Below are 22,989 nucleotides of genomic sequence, written 5' to 3' on the forward strand. Positions count from 1 at the left end.
GAGGTTTTAATTTATCGATAAATTAATAATTGTTAATTTATAGAGAGATTTTCCTAATTTGGAAAGTTTTTTCAAAAAAATAATTAAAAATAAGATTTAATCATGAGAATTAGTATTTTATATAATCAATTACAAAGAAAATAATAATGATTGTGTCTTGAAAGAGAATGCTAACTATTTTTGATATAGTAAAATATTAGAAATAAACTCTAACAAAAACTAATGTGTCTACATATACATATTTTTTGAAAGTTTTACCTAATTATTAATTTATAATATTGTTGGGACCATATATTTACAAAGGATTTTCAAAAAAAATATTATCTTATTATTTTATCAAAATATGTCTACAATTACACTGGTCCCAACTTGGTACCGGATAAATTTATTAATTTATAGAGATTGTTAATTTATCGAGTATTAATTTATAGAGGTTTTACTGTATATTGTTCATAAATCAATAACTGATAATAGTCTATTTTTTATATTCTTTTTATATGTTTTCAAAAAAAAAAAAGTCTATTCTTTTTATATATCCTTTTTAATTTTATTTTTTTGTAACAGAATAAATTACTAATATATATATATATATATTATTTATATTTATTTGGGTTCTTGATCTTAGCTAGAGGAAAAATTTGTGATTGATGTCAAAAAAAAAAGAGGAAAAATTTGTGATTTTGGTAACTTGTACAATAGCGATATAAATTTAGCGTTTTAACAGTTGGCGTATTCTATTTTTACTTTTAACAATTTTTATATAGTATATTTTTTTTACTTTTTACTATTTTCTTTTTTGAAAAAATACAAAATTCTAATGAAAAGCTAGAGGTGTAGATACGATTTTACATATTTAAAAATTTTATAAAGAAAAAGAAAAAACATATACTTTATAAACAATAAAGTTTTGTAGATTGTGTCATTTTTGTATTTTGTTTATTTTTAATAGATGAATTAAAATTTCGATAATCATAAACCGTCCCAAGAAAACGGATTGCGACCAATTAATTATTTATTTATTTATTTCAAAAGTTTATTAACCAACATTGGATGGAGAAAAAATTAAACCGGTGTGGTGAAACGTGGTAGGAGGAGGTAGCTATCACAATTTCGAACTCAATTCTTTTTTACCCAAAATATGTTTTTTTATCTTACCAACCAAACAAACAAAGAATCCTTAAATAAGGCAAAAAAATTAAGAAAAAATCATTAATTAAATATTTTTCCATTTAAAGAGAGATATGGACACAAGGTGAGAGATAGAAGAATGTTTTTGAGAGGCGCAGCAACATGGCGCATAATAGCAATCGTAAACCTAATTGCTTCTGGGTCCTCGAGTTTCCCTTGTCTTCTTCTTTATTCCCCTCAAAACCTAAAAGCCCAACGACGAGAGAACCCTATCTCTTCTCTTCTCCCATCTCTTTTTATCTCTTCGCAGCTTTCTCTCTTCTCTCAGATCTATATGTTTTCTCGTCGTTCTCAATCGTTCCCTTTTTTCTCTCCATCGGATTCGTCAGATCTCATCGATCTACATCGATTCTTCGCCGTTTCATCCGATTTTATCGTTTCCAGGTCAAATCCAGGTATTTCAATTGTAAAATTTCGATCAAATTCGTCGATTCTGGATCTTTTTCTGATCAAATTTGACGATTTCGGATCTGTTTTCGATCAGATTTGACGATTTTTAATCTGTTTTCGATCAGATTCGACGATTTTGAATCTATTTCGATCGGATTTGAGATCTGGTTATTGTTTTATATCGTTTTCTGTTGATTTTTCGAGAAACGGGATCGATTTCATGAGTTTTCTGTGTTTTTATCGAAATTTAGATCTTGAATTCTATATTTTTGGTTGAAACCACCCGATTTTTTCTAGAATCGATCTCGATTTTGTGGGGTTTTTGTGTGTCTTGTCAAAAATTCGATTTTGATTTTAACAGTTTTTGGATTGAATTGATATGATTTTCTGAAACAAGATCGATTTTTAGGTTTTCTTTGTGTTTTTTTTTTCTTAAGTTTGATCTCGATTTCTACAGTTTTTGGATTGAATTGAGAAGATATTGAAGAACGGAGATCGATTTTGTAAATTTTTAGGATCGATTTCTGTGTGTTTGATCAAAAGCTATAATCTAGGTAGCTATTCATTATTTTCAATTTGAAAAATTGGAACTTTTGTGAGTTTTAATGGAGTTTTTTTTTGTTTGCAGGGATTTGCTAATTGGTAGGCTATCTTTCAGCAAACATGCATGGTTATGAAGAAGTAAGAAACCCATGATTCATTTTTTTTCTGTGGTTGCGTCAAATTCACTTTTAAGCTAGATTGATCTCACACCGTTTACATGATTTTGATATGTTATGTTTCAGGACCTTGATGAAGAAGCTGGGTATGATGACTATTACAGCGGTGATGAGGACCTTGATGAGTATGAAGATGAGGAGGAAGAAGAAGAAAGACAACCTCCAAAGGAAGAATTAGAATATCTTGAATTGCGCCAAAAGTTGAAGGAAACATACAAGAAGAACATGGGGAAAGCAAGTGCTAATGGTCAATCTTCACAAGAGAGAAGAAGAAAACTTCCTTATAACGAGTATGTGGTGGCTAAGTACATTTTCTAATTAATACAATATTCTGGAAAGTGTTTTGATGATCAGCTAATTTTTCATTCTATGCAGCTTTGGTTCCTTCTTTGGTCCTTCGCAGCCTGTTATTTCGTCAAGGGTTATACAAGAAAGCAAATCATTGCTAGAAAATGAGATACGGACAGCTAAAATGTCTAATTCAAGCCAAACTGTATGTGCATCTGATCTCTGCTCCTCTTTGTGTTTTATCATTTAAGTTTTTCTTGCTGATGGAATTATTTGTGGTTTTCAGAAAAAAAGACCTGTTTCAACGAGTGGTTCAGTCGCTAAGAATGTATCACAAGAGAAGCGGCCTAGAGTTGTGAATGAGGTGAGAAGGAAAGTTGAGGCTCTTAAGGATACAAGAGACTATTCGTTTTTGTTTTCTGATGACGCGGAGCTTCCTGTTCCGAAGAAGGAATCTCTGTCTCGAACTGGCTCCTTTCCTAATCCTGGTATGTTGCGCCTTTTGAAACACTTGTTTACGATTTATGATCTTTTAGCATACCATTTTCATGGAGATAACTTATACAGGTTTTTTGCTGATGTTCAAGAGGCTCGATCTGCTCAATTATCAGCGAGGCCCAAACAATCATCAGGTGCCAATGGTAGAACTGCTCATGGTCCCCCTCGTGAGGAGAAGAGACCTGTTTCAGCGAATGGACATTCAAGACCGTCTTCCTCTGGTAGTCAAATGAATCATTCAAGACCGTCTTCCTCTGGTAGCCAAATGAATCATTCAAGACCGTCTTCCTCTGGTAGCCAAATGAATCATTTAAAACAGTCTTCCTCAGGCAGCCAAATGAGACCGGCTTCCTCAGGCAGCCAAATGAGACCGGCTTCCTCAGGCAGCCAAATGCAGTCGAGAGCTGTCTCAGGGAGACCTTCTTCCATAGGCAGCCAAATGCAAAATTCAAGACCGGCTTCTGCTGGTAGCCAAATGCAACGAAGGACTGCAACTTCAAGCAGCCAAAAACCAGGTTCCTCGACAAACCGTCAAGCACCTATGAGGCCACCAGGTTCAGCTTCCACAATGAATGGTCAGTCAGCTAATCGGAATGGCCAACTGAATTCCAGATCGGATTCCCAAAGATCAGCTCTTGCAAAAGTTCCAGTGGATCATAGGAAACCGATGAGCAGTAGTAATGGAGTCGGTCCTGGTCGGTCAGCAGCCATGCCAAGACCTTTGCCTTCTAAGACTTCATTGGAAAGAAAACCCTCCTTCTCGGCAGGGAAGAGTTCTATTCAAAGTGCTCAGAGACCGTCCTCATCAAGACCAATGTCATCAGATCCTAGGCAAAGGGTAGTAGAACAGAGAAAGGTTTCCCGTGACTCTGCCACAACCCGAATGGTACCAAAAAAAACAGTGCCGACCTCGAAACACCAGGTATCATGATCATGATCATGATCTTTCACATCTCTCTCTTATGTCCTTCCTCTAGCCAAGGCACTAATTTGTCAAGTATTTTGTACAGATGATGAGTAAACCAGGTCTCAAGAGACCTCCCTCACGTGATATGGATCATGATAGGAGGGTGGTGAAGAAGAAGAAGCCTGTAAGAATGACAGAGGATGAAGAAGCATTCAACATGCTTAGACAGTTGTTGTAAGTACTTGTCTTCATACTCACTCAAATCCTTTACATATATAATTTGTCTCCTGATACTTATATGGGTATTGTGTTTCAATTTCAGACCATCCAAGCGTTTTGCTGGGTATGACGATGATGACAGAGACATGGAAGCAGGCTTTGAAGATATCCAAAAGGAAGAGAGACGAAGGTACATATATTTAGTATCTTGATCACAAGGTTCATTCATAAACGATGATATTAATGGTGAATTGTTTAAAATGCAGTGCAAGAATCGCAAGGGAGGAAGATGAAAGAGAACTTCAGCTCTTAGAGGAAGAAGAAAGAAGAGAAAGACTGAGAAAGAAACGGAACCTAAGCCGTTAACAAAGTGTTAGAAGAATCCTTTTTTGCTCTTTTGTTTTGTTTTAGGACTACAGATCTTTTTTTAGTGTTTTCTCATTTAATCTCTTTGGCCGCTCTTGAGGCAAAAAAGAGTTTAACCCTTTTTTTTTTTTTTTGGTGTTATCAAATTAAGGATCCTTTGTTATTGGAATTGTACAATTAGATAATAATATCTTTATTTTGTAGGTGATGAATTAACTTCATCTCCTTTGTATTCCAAGAGCAAAATTAACATGCCGTTTAAAGTCATGTTGATGAATAGGCTTGTGATCCGGATCCAAACGCAAACACTCAGAGAAATTTGTTACATCGGTGAAGCAACATATATGACACAAGGCCTTTATGTGATGAGTCTGAGGCCTCTCATTTAAATCTCTTTGGCCTCTTGAGGCAAGACAGAGTTTAACCTTTTCCTTTTTTGTTTCGTTTTGTTTTGTGTTTTTAAGTTAAGGATTTTTTTTGTTCTTGGAATTGTACAATTGAGTAACAATATTATTCTTATTGAGGTAACTTCAAGAATCTGCTGGAAACCTCAAGGTAGTGAAAGCTTTTATTCTCTTTTTTGGGGGTTAAAACAAGAAGATGAGAAAGATAAAGAAACAAAGAGAGAAAAAGAATATTTCTTTATTCACGTGAAGTTAACATTTTGTAAGTCCAATTATATGATTCTAGAAGTGATGATGCTTTCTCTTTTCCAATTTTTGCTTAGAACTTTGTTTTGAGTTTATCAAATGGTGACCAAAGAAGAAGATTGTCTTCCTCCTACTCCTCTCACGGAGTTAGAGACTGTTCGAAGCATAGAAATCGTCGAATCTTCCTCTCTATCTCCCGTTTGGTATATAGTTTGTTACTTACTCTTTAGTTTTTCTCTCTGTTTTCCAATGAAAGTCTTGATTTTGAGCTCTCCTTCCCCCACAATATTGGATACTCAAAACAGCAATTTGATTTGTTTCTGTTCTGTTATGTTAGAGTAAGAGATACCTTTTTGGTTTCTATAATGAGTTTGGACGATGAGACACAGACTCTTGATTACTTCTTGCTACATTATCTTCTTCAAAAACATTTTTCCAGGTTACTGGTGATCTTTTGCATCATTAACTTGTTAAATTACATGGATCGTGGTGCGATAGCGAGCAATGGTGTAAATGGAAGTACTAAGAGTTGTAATGATAAAGGCAAATGCACTCTTGCTTCTGGAATTCAGTAAGGTTTTTCATACTTTTTTATTAAAAAAATTACGCCTAAAACTCGTTATTTTCTTATCTTTGATAAATCTAAAATGGTTGGTTTTATTCGGAATTCTTAGATAAACAAATAGTCTTGCATATGAGTTTTAAAAACTGATGATGTTTTGATGTAAAATTGCTTCTTCTAGGGGACATTTTAATCTAAGTAATTTCGAAGATGGTGTATTGTCATCTTCATTTATGGTTGGGCTACTTATTGCATCACCGATCTTTGCTATATTGGCCAAAAGGTGATCAGAAGAACTTTCATAATCTTTGTTATTTTATCCTTTTCTAATGTCTAACCTTATTCAAGTGGTTTACATGTTTTTAGTGCAGCTTCAATCCATTTAGACTTATTGGAGTAGGTCTTACTGTTTGGACAGTTGCAGTTTTTGGCTGTGGCAGTTCCTTTGCCTTTTGGTTCATCGTCTTATGCCGTATGTAAGTTGTTTTGTTTTGTCTGTACACCATATGATTGATTTTGTATGGAGTTTAGTATTAGAGTCAACTTGGTTAATGACAATGTTGGAAAACAGATGTGTTGGTGTATATTATGTAACGTTTTTGTCTTTTGGATGCAAATACTCTTATCATTACTCTCGTAGGTTTGTTGGTGTAGGTGAAGCTTCTTTCATTAGTCTTGCAGCTCCATTTATAGATGACAATGCTCCTCAGAAACAGGTCTGTGTTTGATCTTTGTTTTGTACTTCTCATGAAGCCAAATTCACCACTCTTTAAAAGCTTTTTTTTTTTCTTTCTAGAAAGCTGCATGGCTTGGAATGTTTTACATGTGTATACCAAGTGGTGTTGCTCTTGGTTATGTCTATGGCGGATATGTAAGTTATATATGTTGTCAAAACAGTTTAGAAAAAACAAAACACATTGTGTGATTCTTTCTTAATATTCTTAGGTCGGGAAACATTTTAGTTGGCGGTATGCGTTTTGGGGTGAAGCTGCTTTAATGGCTCCATTTGCTGTTCTTGGTTTTGTAATGAAACCTTTGCAGTTAAAAGGTTAGGAACAAAGCTTGTATTATGTTATATATTAAGCATTAAGTACTAAAGATATTGATTCTAAGAAAAATACTAAACAGGGTTTCCTTCTACTGAATCGATAAAGACGGTTAGATCAATTGAAGTAATGACTCCATCAGTAGGTGAACATTTTGGTCTCTCTTCTATGGTAATGTTAATGTACTCTGATTATATACAATTTTGCAGTGACATTTGGCTTTTGCAGGCGCAGAGACATCGACAAACGATAATCATCTTCAGGTTGGTAATGAGATTGAGCATGATCAGTTTGAGGTCTCAACTGAACCTAGCAAGTGAGTTGATTCCATTGTATATATCTTTGTTTACTTTATCTTCTTCCATTTGCTCATATATTTATCAAACCTTTATGTCAACAGTCGTAGATCAAGTTATGCGAACGCGGTTTTGAAATCATTTACTGGATTTGCAAAAGACATGAAAGTTCTGTTTAAAGAAAAAGTCTTTGTTGTTAATGTCTTAGGTAATGTTATTTTCTAACTTGTTTTCTTCTTACACTATTTTATCTTCTTTGTTGATTGATACATGCATTTGCCTTAAACAGGTTATGTATCATACAATTTCGTTATAGGAGCATACTCATACTGGGGACCAAAGGCTGGTTACAATATTTATAAAATGGTAAAAACATTGAAGTCATCAAAACTCTTTAGCTTGTAGTTTCAAAATCAAATTCATCTTGAGGAATTCTTGAAAAGATACAAGAACTGTTGTATCTTGACAGAGAAACGCGGATATCATCTTCGGGGCAGTAACTATCATTTCTGGGATCGTTGGAACATTATCAGGAGGCTTTATACTTGACCGCGTCAGTGCTACAATTCCAAATGCTTTTAAGGTAATGAAAAAGCTTTTCTTACAGTTCTCTGAATTTTCAGGTTTTTATCTTTACTCTTGGATTCAGCTCTTATCCGGAGCAACATTTCTCGGGGCGGTATTTTGCTTCACTGCATTTACACTGAAGAGTTTATACGGTTTCATAGCTCTCTTTGCGTTAGGAGAGTTTCTTGTGTTTGCTACACAGGTAAAGAGTAAACAAGGTTTTGAACTTTTGAGAAAGTCTTGTATTGTTGTTGCAATGTAAATCTTCTCATCAACAACAACTATCGTCTTTTCATCTTCTGCAGGCTCCAGTGAATTATGTGTGTTTGCATTGTGTGAAGCCAAGTTTGCGACCATTATCAATGGCTATCTCCACAGTCGCAATTCACATATTTGGCGATGTTCCTTCTTCGCCTCTTGTTGGTATCGTTCAGGTAAAATATCCCTTCTTTTACATCGCCAATCCTGGAGAAACGAAACACACACACACAACTTTCCCAAAGCTAAAAATGCTCCATTGCTGTATACACAGGATCATATCAACAGTTGGAGAAAAACCGCATTGATGCTTACATCAATTCTGTTCTTAGCTGCTACAATATGGTTTACAGGTAAAACAAATCTCAATTCTTGAGCTCGAATAACCGCAGATGAAAGCGATTTTTTGCTTTTGCAGGTATATTCATAAACAGTGTAGATCGGTTCAATCAAGAAGGAACTGTAGATGAGAAGAGCCAGAGGACTCGAGAACATGTATCTCCATGAAACTACTTTGTCTAAATAGGAGTACGTCTGTATTAAATTTTTTAACTGTAGAGTCTTGTACAAGTTGTACAAATGCAAAACATGTTCTGTTTTTTTTTTAAAACCATACAAAAAAGGATCATATTTACTCGCATTAACAGAGACGTTTTTAACTAAATTCAAACTTTAATGAAGGCTAAAATGCAAAATATACTGATGGAAATTGAATATAAAATTGGAAAAAAGTTTGAGATAACCAAACATATAACAAGAACTGAATTAAAAAAAAAAAAAAAAAAACAGGGATAAAAGGTTTTTAAGGCGAATATATCTATATATCAATAGAGCCTACGAGTACAGCCGTCAGAACCACAGAAGCAAGCTTTCTTCTTGATATTACCCTTAGAGTCGCGTACCTGATCAATGGCATAGTTGTAGTGGTAAGTCAGTTCTTGAAGCGGAGGTATGTTGTCCATTGCGAAGAACATCACATGAGGCATTCTCGTGTCTTCATGATCATACAATACGTTTTGTGCGTACAGATTTGGCGAGCAGCTATGGTTTATGAACCTCCCAACATTTCCCTTCGTTGCTGCATCAATGGTGAATCCGCTAGTCTCCTCAACTTCTTCCATGGCTGGCTTTTTCTTTTTCCCAGGCATTAGCTCTGACATCCCTTGCGCTAAAGAGTCATCATACCTGTTACCAATATCAAAGAGATACTCGTCGTTTCCGATTCTTCTTTCGGCTTCACTATCCTCTAAAAGTTCACCTACGTATTCGCATATGAAGCTACCAATAGGGATTGATTTAACCGATCTCACTCCCCAACCTCTTGACTTGGTTTTGAAGATCTCAAGCTGGATCTTGATCCCCAGCTGTGTGACTCTTAGGTAGCAATCAGACCGGCATTCGCAGAGCGGGCCACATTCGTAGATTAAAGGCTTTGCACCAACAATGGCTCCATCGTAATTGTATGGTATCTCTCCATTGTTTTTCAACACACAAGCGCACATGCTCGCTTCCTTGCAGGCTGTGGTGCAACCGCATGACTTTGGAGGAACTGGTTTGCACCAATCTGGGTAAATCATTTTAACCGTGTAGGTGAACTTAGGCGGTTTCTCCTCGTCTATATCGTTCACAGCGCTAATAGGTCGTCGCTCTTTCCCCTCTGAAATGTCAAGAATACGTACATTTTCCTGGCGTTTAGACGTTGATTTCTTCATCACTCTCCATGAAAGCTCAGCTTGTCCGGGCATGCGCCTAAGTTTATACTTGAAGACACACTTCCCGTGAGATCCAACTTCTTGCCAATACTTTTCCACAAGATATAATCCGTCGTAAACATAATTTCCACCTGCTGATGATGATGATTGTAATGCTGCCTTTTTTTTGCCTCTTATGACGCGCACAGGTGTCTTCTTCTCTATGCTGTTTGCTAACGCAAGGTTTCCTGTTACAAGCTTTTGATCTTCAGGCTCTTTCAGTTCCTGTCCCTTTTTCTTTACTTGCATCACATTTCCACCTTGACCAGTGTAGGTCAAGACATCCGAGTTGTCCAGATGGTCGTCGTACCCTCCAGAAGCTACAATACTTGTTGCAACTAGGTCCTTACCGACTTTCATATAATCAATACCACCTTGACTTGGTCTATGTACACCTAGAATGTTCAGCTCCATCCTATATTGGAACTCATCACCAACTTCAACCCCTGGCACATTTCCCAGAATCTGTACACCAACATTGAGGAATTTCCCTTTGCTTTTGAGAATTTGCCTAGCAATGTAATCTACTCTAAGTTTTTTTACCCTCAATTCATCAGGCTTTGCTTCATCCTCCTGCAAAACTTTTCTACAAACTCCATGGAAAAGACGAAGAGTTTCCTTAACTTTGTCCCGAGTACTATCAATGCTTCTTGAACCACTGGGATGTGAAGGAGGAATCCTAACAACAGCTGATCCCCTGGCTGAACGAAATGCAACCCCTTTCTTTGTCTTTTTCCTATGCAGAGCACGACTCCGTTTTGGAGCTGTAACATCTGCCATCTCAATTTCCAACGGCTCAGTTTGAGCCAAATCACCTCTTCCCAGACTCGTATCATCTGCATAAACAACGATATCCCTCATCATGTTTTCTGTTCCGCTGCTGCTGCTAACATCAGAACCCGAATCCTGTTCACTGTTTGAACTTTCCCCAGTAACAGAACCAACCATGACATCCCCATCTGGCAAGCAAATGCTCAGAGGCTTAACCTCAACAGCCTCAGCCATACTAACATCTTCAGAGGCAAACACCATCAACGCACCAGATCCACCCAAATCGCTACAACCCTTTCCATCATCTTGCTCCTCTTTAATCAAAGACTCAACCTTATCATCACCATCAGCAACAACACTCCCGTTCTCATCACAAGTAAACTTAACAACATCAGTCTTTTTCCATGTAAAAGACTTGAAACTAGTTCCACAACCAGGTGGGAAATCCCTAACAGCACCAACCCTGCGACGCTTAAACTTAAGCCCCGTCATACGATCACTCCTGTAACCAACACCAGCAACACCAGCAACACCATTCTGCAAAAGACCTCGTTTCTCCACAGAATCATCACCATTGCTCATCACTCTCACCTTTGATGTCTCAGTATTCACCATATTGTTCTCCATTACACCCATAGAAACCCAAAATCACCAACCTGAGAATCACAAAACAAAACAAAACAATCATCACTATTATCAACACAACAAAATCTCATAAGAACAATCTACTAAAATCACAGCTATCAACAACAAACATGCAAAAAAAAAAAAAAAAAAAAAAAAATCTCCAGGATTCCATTAAAACTAGCTAATGAGAATTCTAACAAACACATATCGATTTCTACACAAACGGAGAAGCGCGATTAACAAGATAAGATAAGATTAAAGCAAAACAGAGAAGAGATTAAAGAAATTTACCGGCGGGAAAGATCTCAGTTTCCGATCAAAAAATGGCGGAGGAGATTAAGAAGATGAAATCGAATTTGAGAAGAAGAGCTTTGTCTCGCACAATCGTCTCAGAGTTTTTATAGTCAAATTCGAATCATTGGGAATCAAAAGGGGAAATGAAATTAAAAAACAAAAACAAAAAATCCCCAAAATTGGATTTTATGAACGTTGCGATAAAAATGGTAAGACATTAACGCAGTAAACATGGAAACCAGAGTACGTGGATGCGATCGTGGTTCATATTCCTCATTTCGTCACTCATTTTTTGTTTGAAGATTTACTTACTTTAAATCAATACTTTTTAATGTATACTGACTAAAAATGATATTGAAAAATTGTTTTTGTTAGATAAATAAATGATACGAGTATATATAATACATGCTAAATTAGATTATGAAATCGTACGTATACATAACTTACCCGATTCGGATTATTAATGTTTTGAAAGTTTTGGCAATTTTTATGGATTCTTGTTTCCGATAAAAAAATTAACAAACTTGTTATGTATTTTCTATATTTAAAAAACAATAAAAAAAATTCGACATTTAAAATTTCAAATCCATATTCGAATCTCCAAGTTACCACTAATTTAGAGCATATATGTAGGAATTTATAAATAATAAATGTCAAAAAGAAAATGTAACTTGGTTTTGAGTAATTAATTAATTACTCGTAGTTAACTTTGCGGAAAGAAAGATCCCATTTCGCAATACGTGGGAAAGAAACGTGGTCGTAATGTGCATAATTAAATTAAATTGGATGATTTACTTTATTTTAATTAACCGTCCAAAAACATTTATACATTTTGAGAACTATAATTAACAACGTCATCTGAATGGAATGCTCATGATATTCATGAACAGTTGTAGTGTCTTTAATCAGTAACCAGCTCAAGTAAAGTCGCAGAGAACAAGTTAAGTGGGTGTTATTGAATAATGTATTTCAATGTATTTTAATGTATTTTAAATTCTGCTGTTATTCAATTATGTATTTGATAAAGTACAACACAATCCACTGTTATTCAATATGAGTTTGATTTTGTTGTATTTTGGTTGGAAAGGATTTTAATGTATTCTTTTGTCTAAAACATGAGTAAAGCAAATACGTGCCTTTTCTCTCTGATTTTGATGTACTTCATAGAAAACTATAAGAAAATAAATATTTTTAAAATTATTTCTTCTTCTTCCATCTATAACCGAGAACCTATAAAGCACGTAAGGAATTTAAATGATGAATAAGTGCAAGATCCACCATGGCATCTTCAAGCGGAGAACTTTGCTGGGAAGGAGGAAGAAGAAGAACAACGATCATGACTTTAAAAACAGAGAATCAGATGCTTCATTAGGAAGATAAATCCACAGATCCCTTCAACATTTTATTTGCAACATACTAAATCTTTTATGTTTTTTGTTATTTTGATCCTTTTCCTACGAAGAACCGATATTGCCGTCTCGGAGTCGTCACGAAACAAACATAATCTGTAGATCTGATTTTTCTTTTTTATAATACAGAGCAGTTACTTTTTTAAATTAATGACTATAATCTGTAGTGAAAATACATTAAAATCCATCGGTTTTGTAATGAATCTATCAAAATCCTTTTAAGTACTTTCAAATTCATTTACTTTAAAATACATAGAAATCATCAATTCAATAACACCCCCTAATTTAGTAGGTCATTGGGCCATAAGTGAATTAGGCCCAAAAATGTTAGTGGGTTTCGTTTGGTAACTTAAATGGGTCATAAGTGAATTAGGTCCAAACATCTTAGTGGGTTTCGTTTGGTAACTTAAATGGGCCATTAGTGAACTAGACCCAATAGTGTTAGTGGGTTTCATTTGGTAACTTCAAAGTAAAGTAAGATGGATTCAGTTTGTGGATCTTTCTTACATTTTTTTGGTGTGATGTCAAAAGGTAAAAGAAATTAAGAAACTAGTTGTTATCAAAATAACAAGGTTCAAATTATATATTTGAGCCTTTTTTTTTTTTTTTTTTTTGAGCCTTTGTATTCTTAGTTTTAAGAAAAGCACTTCCTAATCGACTAAAAAAATGCATTATGAGGATTTTTGTAATTATAACACCTTAAACTAATATTAGAAATCAAATGATTAATAATCATGGTTCTGATAAGAATTTTTCCAAATTCAATAATTGAATAACAAATATTTAGTTTCTTTTAGATTTTCGAATCATTAAATTTTAGAATCAAACAATTGATATATATATATATAAAATCAAGAATCCGAGTTATTAAACATAGTCCATGCTCGTGTCTTCTTTTCATTTTTTTTTTTTAATAAAATTTCTGGTATTATATACAACTTCCACGATTACATCGAAAGAGAAAAATAGGTGCCACAACGAAAACGAACTCCGGGATGAACAAACCCGGTAAAGTGACCATAAGGAAAATGATACAATATATATAAAGATTAGAAAAAGAGTCCTCTAAACCATAGATTAAGCATGCTTTGCAAATTTGGAATGTCTTTTCTCGTAAGGCAAATGTTTCGGATTCGCCTATCAAAGATAGGGAAAAGAGCTTCTTTTTCTTGTTCTTGAAAGGTTTGAAACTATCAAGACTAATCCTGACATTGTTAGGTCAAGAGCAGAGAGTTTCTATGAACGATCACAAATCTAAAGCAAATCCAGTACTAAAAGGGAGACTTGATCTTAAATCTATCAAGTACCAACACATATTGACAAAGCAAAGACATAGTTGCATAATATTGATATTAATAAACTAATTAATCCTTAAGACGTAACAAATGAAAGAAGCTTATAATATATGAGTTTCTTTGTCTACTTCTATTTGTTCTTTTTCGTTGCCAACTTTAGTGTTTGACATTTCATAATAAATCAATCAGAGAGACCTTTTGAACAAATAGATTTCCGAATCTAAAACTAAACGCTTCAATTTCGTTTTCCTTGTAAACTAGGAAAAATTTGAGTTAATTCGCCCTATTTTATTTCTTCGGATTCAACCCTAACTCTTGAATGTTAATATTTTTTTTGTTTAACAGCGAATGGTAATTTCTTTTTACCATGAGCAAAAATATATTCGAATCTAGATGATATCTAATACATAAACCAATAGGTATTATTAATACTACGTACATGTTACTTTCTACTTGAGAATTACAAATTGTGCAAATTTTTTTTTTTCCTCTCACGTTACACGGGAAATACGGATCCATCAAACTATTTCTTATAGAGATTTGGATCTTGAGCAATGAAAAAGTTCTTATAGTTATACCCTAATCATGTGCATGTGTACATATATAATTCCTATAAACTATACTTCAATTAAGTATAATTTTGTCATGTGCATACACATATAAATGAATGATTTCAAAGATGCTTCAATCATGGGGTAATGGAAGAAACTAATTGTATCTTGCCTGTCATTTATCAAATAGATTATTACATTAGCCCACGTGGTTTTTTTTATCATTTTTAAGTGTTGAATACTTCAACACTTCCAACATAGCTTTATGTGTTTTTCTTAACCTAGAACACCGCGGCTGCGCAAGACACTATACCCTTAAAAGAGACAGATGTGTCTCTCTTTTGATAACTATTTCCAAGCACTTTATTTTCAGAGTAAATCAAAAATGTTGTAATAATGCCATAACTAATAAGTAATCCAACACTATATATAAAATATAATCAAATCAAGGGAAGATCTTAGGTTGGTGCATGCCATACTAATTAAGTTTAAGTTTAATTAACCAACATACAAAAAAAATGAATGAAAAGATTTTTTTCTAAACAATGATTGAACCCACCATATAAATTTGTGGATGAGTGCAAAACTCTTTGTTTATCTTTGATAATGAATTACTTAGCGAGAGTTTTTTCCAAAACGAATCAAGATCTTGTTTGAATACATTCTTGTTGGGTGTTGGCAATATATTTTGGGAGACTACACGAAGACGATATTATTAAGTTATCTTGAAGATTTCGTAATCTTTTCTTAACCCTACATACATGTTAATTATAGTACTCGACCTAAAAAGGGAATATTATCATGTCATAATTAATGGAAGATGGATTAAATTTATAAACTAGTTGATTGATCAAAATTTCAAATGAAAAATGAACTGATAATATAAAAATTTATTGGTTTTTTTTCCTTGGTCTGTATTCAATTTAGTTTCTATGTATAATAAAATTGGTTACCTCTAGAAATACATGTATTATCGTTAAAAATATATTTCGCACAACTCATTCAGTATATCTTGTGTCTCTGATCTCAATAATACATACATACAATTTAGTAATAGATACACATTTCATCAAGATCTTTGAGATCATCAGTATTATCAGTATCAATCATTTTGTTTTTGTTTTTTTTTTTATGTATATAATTGATTGATATATATATCACCAAACAATATCTAATTGAATTTGGTTGCCTTTCACACGTACACATAAACTCCAGAGTTTTGTATATATGTATGTCTATATAAAATGACTTGTTTAGCCATTATACCCAAGTCCAAAGTCCAAACCCCAAACTCTCTCTCTCTCCCTCTCTCTCTAGAAGGTAAGCTTTCAATCTTTGACTAGCTCAAGTTTCTTCAATTCTTTTTTTTTTTCTTGAAAAAGCTTTGGGAATTCAAGAATTGCATAGTTTCATCTTCTTGGTTAATAGTTTCTTCATATGATTACCTATATGTTCAGATTTTTATATAAGAAGCAATCATGGCCACAACGAAGAACGTACTCTCTACCAGATGGACCTCCGAATTGGTATATTTCGATACATACGATATATATATATATATATGTCTTTCCAATCTTATGATTTATTTGTTACACATAATCATGTTCTTTTCCATATACTTTTCTATATAAATTTTTTTCATGAATCTTTATTATTTGCTTTTCCTATGTATAGGATATAGAAGAGTATAGTATCATCCACCAATACCACATGAATTCACTCGTTGGAGATTTTCCACAGTCTCTATCATCTCTTGATGATATTAACAACTCTTACAACTTCGACGCTTCTTGTAATAATGATTTTGTCGAAGAGAAGCCTTCAAAGATCCTTAAAACCACTCACATATCACCAAAGATACATCCTTTTTCTTCTTCCAATACTCCTCTTTCGACGAATCAGCCCTCTTCCAGGATTCTTTCTTTCGAAAAGACTGGTTTGAAGGTTATGAATCACAACTCACCAAACTTGATATTTAGCCCCAAGGAAGAAGAAACTGGATTACCGGACCAGAGAAAATCCAAGCTGGTAATAAGAGGGACAAAGAGGGCTCAAACCTCGACTCGAAGCCAAGCAAATGCTCAAGAACACATCCTCGCAGAGAGGAAGCGAAGAGAGAAGCTTACTCAAAGATTTGTAGCACTTTCCGCCCTAGTTCCTGGCCTAAAGAAGGTACATACATATAAAAAGAAAATTTCTTCTCTTCTTCCATAACCAAGTGATAATATATAGTCTTTTCTTAAATCACTCTATTTTGGGAGGCAAGAAACCAATTTTTGTGGACAGTTTCTCCCTTTTTTGCTTATGTCCCGGTTATGAGACTAAATTATTTGATTAGTATTAATTGACGTTAATTGTGAAACTCAAAATATACTAAAAATCCTCCATATACAAGTATAATGGTTATTAGAAAGATCATTTGCAGGATCAGCTTGATGGATATATTCATTTCGAATGAATTTAAAAATGTTTACATGCTATATACTGACATATGCATGTATGTGTTTATAGATGGACAAGGCTTCTGTGTTGGGAGATGCAATAAAGCATATAAAGCACCTCCAAGAAATAGTGAAAGAGTATGAGGAACAAAAGCAAGAAAGAACTATGGAATCAATAATTCTTGTAAAGAAGTCTCAGCTGGTTTTAGATGAAAACCATCAACCATCATCATCATCTTCCTCAGATGGAAATCGCGACTGCTCGAGCTCGAATCTTCCAGAGATAGAAGTTAGGGTTTCAGGAAATGACGTTCTTATTAAGATCCTATGCGAGAAGCAAAAGGGTAATGTGATCAAGATTATGGGGGAGATTGAGAAGCTTGGTTTGCTTATCACCAACAGCAATGTCTTGCCCTTTGGACCAACTTTTGATATCTCTATTATCGCTCAGGTAACTATATATTCTCATACAAACTAGCTTTTGAACATGTTCATTGTTATGTGAAAACATGAATCAATGTTATAGACCATGCATAGTAGAAGACTGGAAGCATGTTTCAGAATTAGTGTGACATTTTATTACTCGAAAAAATCTAATTATATATTGTTTATGCTCTTGCAGAAGAATAGAAACTTTGATATAAAAATCGAGGATCTTGTGAAGAACTTGAGTTGTGGCATATCAAAGCTCAAGTGATTGGTTTCAAGTATACATATACATGGTCACACTCATAATCATCAATTTCTCCGACCGCACGTCACCGAATAATCCAAAATCGGTTTTTTCCATGAAAATGGTTTTATAGTTTGTTGTATAGAGAAGGGTTCTTAAGTCATTAAAAGTTCCTTTGTCCTTGTGTTGTTTGAGTGTGCTTTAAGATACATGTCATCAAATGTTTAAGTATCTCTTTACTATCAGGTTTTGTTGGGGACGAATTATTTTTCGCAGTTGTTGGATTATATATTTCCTGCGATGTAAAGCATTTCGTTAGTTTAATAAACGTAAGGTATGTTTAAGAAAAGGTGTTGGAGTTTATATTTACAATTGCTGTAAAATGGCTTTGTGCAATAAAAGAGAACATAGACTTTCACAATTGAACAATTTATAAGACTTATGTTCAAAAGAAGACACTTGCTGAATTTGACACACATTTTATATTGTACACTTTCACAATAGAACAGTAAGGTTATATACGCTTATAAATTTTATACAAAGAATTCTGAACATATTTTTTTCTACATTTTAATATCGTATTTAATTGTATTTTAATATTTGTTGCATCGGTTTATAAATAATTTTAAAGGCTTATAATTAAATATATACAACTTTTTGTGGACCGTTACAATCTCATTTAAATCAATTTTCAACTCCACATGATTTAATTCACATCTTAAGGAAAAAAAGTGAAAAGCAAAAGTAATATTCAAGTGGGAAATTCCTAAAAAACAGGCGAGTAAAGACAAATGCATATGAGTTGTTATTAAATTGAATTGAAAACGTGGGAATTTTCATATTTTATTGGTAACCTTTTCAAGAAGGCAGTCAAATACTATATGTGAAAACCAAAAGTGTCCTATGGAGTTTGTCTTCGTCGGTTCCAAAAGTCCAAACCAAAATGCTTAAACTATGATTAGATAAGAGATAGAGTGAGAGAAGGTCACATATAAGGTTCTGTCTCTAGACCATATAATTGTCCTAAATATTGGGAAGATAAAGGTTTGCTTGTTCATATTCCAAAATTTATCATTTTTTTCTCTTAATTTTTTATTCAAATGTCGGAACTTGTTGCTCATTTGGTTTAGTTTCACCTCAAGAGTTCAAGTCATGTTAGAGAAGAAGAAGAGACAAGAAAATAACTGTTATTTTCTTGTATCCTCTCAAGAAATTCAAGATAAAATAAATTAAAAATATATATATGGTTAGTTCAAAATAAATTCAAGATAAAATAAACTAAATTTATTAACAAATTTCATACCTAAAATCTAAACTATATAAATGGTTAGTTCCCACTTCCCCTCACCTATGGGAATTATGAAGAGGGAAGATAAGACAAAATTGGAAAGGCCCTTACCATAGTTTGATTAGGACGACAATAATATCGATTGGTCCTATCGAAACTCATTGACAAAATAGTGTATCAAATGATAAGTTAAATACGTACGTAATAGATAATGACAAGAGAGTGTGTGAGATAATAAGATTGGTCAAGCTTGATTTATCATATTTTCGGCGGCATGCATATCCCGTCCACACCGCACCACCAACCGTAAGGTAACCATAGACCGATCGATACACATTTGTCTCACTTTATATCATTCAAAACAAAAACAAAAACAAAAACTTAATATATATTATCTAGATTTACGTATCCAAATTTTTCTTACAAAATCTCCATTTTAAAAGACATGTTGACCTTTTTAAAAGGTACTGGTGTGACTTCATTTCGATAAGTACGTACCAAAATCTTTTTAATTATCAAAATATATCGAGCCGATAGAGATGTACACACATATATAAGCATATAAATGATACGTAGTACGTATTATTACGTAAAAGAAGCTTCCAAACAAACAAATAGAGAATTACTTTATTAGACGATTGTTGCAAAAAAAATTCCAACGTTGCGACGAATTTTCAAAGACTACTTTATTATATTGTATAACATGTTTTATAAGCGTATATTCTGAAATGCTGATAATCAAACATTTTTATAATATGTTTTTGTGTTCACCGTCCATTGAGTTTAGTAAAATTTATAAACTATATTCGAAGAATGCTCTACATATTAATGTTTGTGGGGAGAGCAAACTAACAAAAAATAAACTTGCGACCGTTAATAATATCATTTAATTTCAGCCAATTTTTAAGAAAAAAAACTTGTAGTCTTGTGACCTTTTGTTAAATAATAAATTTAACATTTAAAATAAAAATTTATGGCCTACATACTCGGGGTGCCCTTAATATGAAGAAGTTTGTATATAGTGCGACATTAAACTCCGGTGTATCGGAAAAACAAAAGACTACGAGAAAAAAAGGAGATGTAACATAAACTTCGATCAATGTATTTGTTTGTTTACAACTTCAACGTATACATTAAATCAGGATCAAGTCAATGAAGTTAATTACCGGTAAAGCCATATGTATCCTAATATGTTATGTCCAACTATGTCAAATACGTCCCACGCATAAAAAGGATTTGCTTTTAAGTGGCCATGCATGGTCCAGAGAATTATTGCAGTGTTATCCTACAATTTTGGGCCGGATGTGTTTGTGAATGCAACACCATATAAACCTGGTTTGGCCTTTCCTTACCGCAGTTAAGACTAATAAATATCTTGTTTGGTAGAGGATGGTCTTTATTGGGACCAAATTGAGTTTTAAAACAGTTTCTGTGTGCGATAATTATCAAACACAAATTGTCATAAAAATTAAAATATTGTATAGATGTCGACATCCACATGTCATCATAACTTCTTCTGCAACACATCCCTCGATTTCATATCCACCATTAATAAATGGAGTCGAGATAAGTTCATGCATTTTCATATGCATTAAGAAATCACACTGGCAAATCTAATTATGGCAATTGAAATTATCATATATATAACCATATTTTAACGATAGTTTTTGTAGAATATGTGAAAGCATATCGGATCAGGTTTTGTTTTAGAATAAATAACTTCGTCATCTTTTTAGGTGTGAGGTTCGTATATGCAAAGTATTAGGTATTTGGATGTATGTAGAATTATTAAATGTAGATTATGACAATTATCCAAAATGTGGATAACACAATTCGTCAACATAGCTATGTCACTTTAACAAAAAGCAAAAAAAGCAAAAAAAAAAAAACATTGCTAGGTCAACCAGTGTGAAACTAGTTACTATCCCCAAAGATATATATATAGTGAACCTAATACCCCATTAGTGATTATATTATATCAGTATGACTTTTAGGTTTGATTGTTGGACCGAATAAATTTAGACAAGACTCTTTCTCAATTATTACAACATGTGAAGAAAACAAAAGTGCTTTAACAAAAAGAAGAAAACGAGTGTAGTAGTTATATATATCAGTCAATAAATGGCAATATATATACCACATAATTATTACATAGCTTAGAAAATTGGATTATACCCAAGAAAAGCTTTAATCACACACTCTAAAATACAAAAACAAAACAAGTTAATCTACTTTATAATTTTTTAACACTTATACTTTATAAAAATTCTATAGTAACAGCCATTTTTTCTTAGAATTGTTAATACTTAATATGAATTTAAGTTAATAATTAAAAACTAATGAGGGTGTTATGGATGGGACTAGGGGACTTATTTTCTTGGTCCTTGTTGTTTCCGAGTGGGGGAATATTGAGTTTTCGATACATCTCAACACGAAAAACACGTGCTTGTGTATGTCTCTCTTCTTCTCTTTACTTTTTGTGTTTTGTCCATAACACGTAAACGTATTGTTGTTGTTAAATGTTGATTTTGCATAGGAAAGGTATCCCAAATAAATGTCATAAGACTTTTGGGACGTTTGGAAAAGCTTCTTTTTAATACAAAAATATTTTTAAAAGCATTTATTGGTTGTTTGATGAAATGAAACCGTCGGAAAAAGAATAGTAAATTAGAGTAACTAATAAGAGGACCGTCGATTTTTTAGAATTTGACGGTAAAGAAGATTGGGTATATTATGTATTTTTTTTTAGTTTTGCATTTTACATTCTGTTTTCTGGATTGGTGAATAAAATGGCTAAAAACCAAAAATATATCTTCTAGTTCTAGCCCAAAAAATAAACAATAAATTTACAAAATACGTCTAGTTTTACCGTTTGCATAATTTTACCGATTGATTTGATTTGGTACATATATAGACCGTCTTTTTAAATTAACTAGTAAAAATAGTTTAGTCAAAACTGATAATTTCAAAATAAAAGTATATGTAGACAAATTTTTGGAAAAACGTACATTGTTTTCAAATTTTCCATTTAATTATGTATTGTGGCTCACACAGCCGTAGTTTAATGGTAAGGGAGAATTAGGGAAAGATCGGAAGCAACTAACTCAGGTTAAATCAATCCTGAAAACAAAAACTATTATTGTGTGGGAAGTCTGTCAATTAGACCAAGATCCAATTGGTTTACCTGGTAGTCAGAAATATAGGTGGTCTGACTATCCCTGACATTAGTCGGAAAGCATTCCAAACTCGGGACAGATAGTGTGGTGGCCTTTCAAGAAATAATCCACTTTGAAACAGTTTAGTGCGTTTCTACCGGGATTGAGCGGAAAAAAAAAAGAATTATGCATTGTGAGGAGCTTCCCCTTAACACGATTGTAAAAATTATTACATGAAAAGAAATATATTACATCATGGACTGTACGTGTGTTATGCATGTGTTCATATTTCTGAAAAATATAAGATCTAATTTAAAATTATTATCAATTCGAAAGAATATTTAGCTTTTATTATGCCGTTATAATTTTTCTTTACTTGTTGACGATGCAAACATTGTAATCTCATGGCTTCTCTCTAGAAGCCAACAAAATCGTACGATCATCATAGAAAAATAATATGTAGACTTCTGATTATGATCATACTTATTTTACATTAATACATGATAAAGTCACGTTTTTTGTATTATTATTGTATAAACAATCTGGTCAACGTAATTATAGGGGTGGAGAAAAAATGATTAAACACACAAAAACTAAGCCGCGTCTCGTTGTCAGTATATATATATAGAGAACACCTGAAAACACTTTTCTATATATTCATAAAAACCCTTTACTCAAAACTACAAGTAAATAATATTTTCACGATTTGTCTTTAATCTTGTCTTAATCAAGAAAATATTTGTATATTTCTTTATCGTTTGTTACTTAACATTCGGATAT

At 33.3% G+C, this 22,989-nt stretch overlaps 4 protein-coding genes across 9 annotated transcripts; 3 read left to right on the top strand and 1 right to left on the bottom strand.

The window, feature by feature from the left end:
* Positions 1-1,302: 1,302 nt before the first annotated feature.
* Positions 1,303-4,783, top strand: LOC17889195 (protein SPT2 homolog). Its single transcript, XM_023785030.1, has 9 exons — positions 1,303-1,583; positions 2,207-2,259; positions 2,364-2,587; positions 2,673-2,790; positions 2,872-3,073; positions 3,173-4,005; positions 4,094-4,224; positions 4,313-4,399; positions 4,476-4,783. Exons 2-9 carry the CDS (start codon positions 2,242-2,244, stop codon positions 4,573-4,575), a joined length of 1,713 nt encoding a protein of 570 aa, XP_023640798.1. The 5' UTR covers positions 1,303-1,583; positions 2,207-2,241; the 3' UTR covers positions 4,576-4,783.
* Positions 4,784-4,909: 126 nt separating this feature from the next.
* Positions 4,910-8,598, top strand: LOC17888465 (probable sphingolipid transporter spinster homolog 3). Of its 5 annotated transcripts, XM_023785029.1 has the most exons (16): positions 4,910-5,428; positions 5,665-5,796; positions 5,969-6,070; positions 6,159-6,263; positions 6,428-6,503; positions 6,584-6,658; positions 6,733-6,835; positions 6,916-6,978; positions 7,062-7,149; positions 7,234-7,337; positions 7,419-7,495; positions 7,599-7,712; positions 7,779-7,898; positions 8,002-8,130; positions 8,229-8,307; positions 8,373-8,598. In XM_023785029.1, exons 1-16 carry the CDS (start codon positions 5,325-5,327, stop codon positions 8,459-8,461), a joined length of 1,560 nt encoding a protein of 519 aa, XP_023640797.1. In that variant the 5' UTR covers positions 4,910-5,324; the 3' UTR covers positions 8,462-8,598. The 5 variants fall into 5 exon arrangements, with proteins under 5 accessions (XP_023640797.1, XP_023640793.1, XP_023640795.1 ...); XM_023785025.1 differs by having other exon boundaries at positions 7,599-7,898; XM_023785027.1 differs by having other exon boundaries at positions 5,396-5,428; positions 5,724-5,801; positions 7,599-7,898.
* A 120-nt stretch (positions 8,599-8,718) lies between these two features.
* On the bottom strand, positions 8,719-11,671 carry LOC17888990 (histone-lysine N-methyltransferase, H3 lysine-9 specific SUVH6). The gene is made up of 2 exons (XM_006293301.2): positions 11,395-11,671; positions 8,719-11,132 (listed from the first exon to the last, which is right to left on the bottom strand). The coding sequence occupies exon 2, from the start codon at positions 11,110-11,112 to the stop codon at positions 8,779-8,781; it is 2,334 nt and encodes a 777-aa protein (XP_006293363.1). The 5' UTR covers positions 11,113-11,132; positions 11,395-11,671; the 3' UTR covers positions 8,719-8,778.
* Positions 11,672-16,107: 4,436 nt separating this feature from the next.
* On the top strand, positions 16,108-18,115 carry LOC17888325 (transcription factor bHLH18). Of its 2 annotated transcripts, none has more exons than XM_006295848.2 (4): positions 16,108-16,178; positions 16,327-16,824; positions 17,164-17,544; positions 17,716-18,115. In XM_006295848.2, exons 1-4 carry the CDS (start codon positions 16,131-16,133, stop codon positions 17,788-17,790), a joined length of 1,002 nt encoding a protein of 333 aa, XP_006295910.2. In that variant the 5' UTR covers positions 16,108-16,130; the 3' UTR covers positions 17,791-18,115. The 2 variants fall into 2 exon arrangements, with proteins under 2 accessions (XP_006295910.2, XP_023640750.1); XM_023784982.1 differs by having other exon boundaries at positions 17,719-18,115.
* Positions 18,116-22,989: the final 4,874 nt, after the last annotated feature.

The sequence above is a fragment of the Capsella rubella genome, unplaced genomic scaffold (genome assembly GCF_000375325.1).
Source record: "Capsella rubella cultivar Monte Gargano unplaced genomic scaffold, Caprub1_0 scaffold_4, whole genome shotgun sequence".
Classification (NCBI taxonomy): Eukaryota; Viridiplantae; Streptophyta; class Magnoliopsida; order Brassicales; family Brassicaceae; genus Capsella; species Capsella rubella.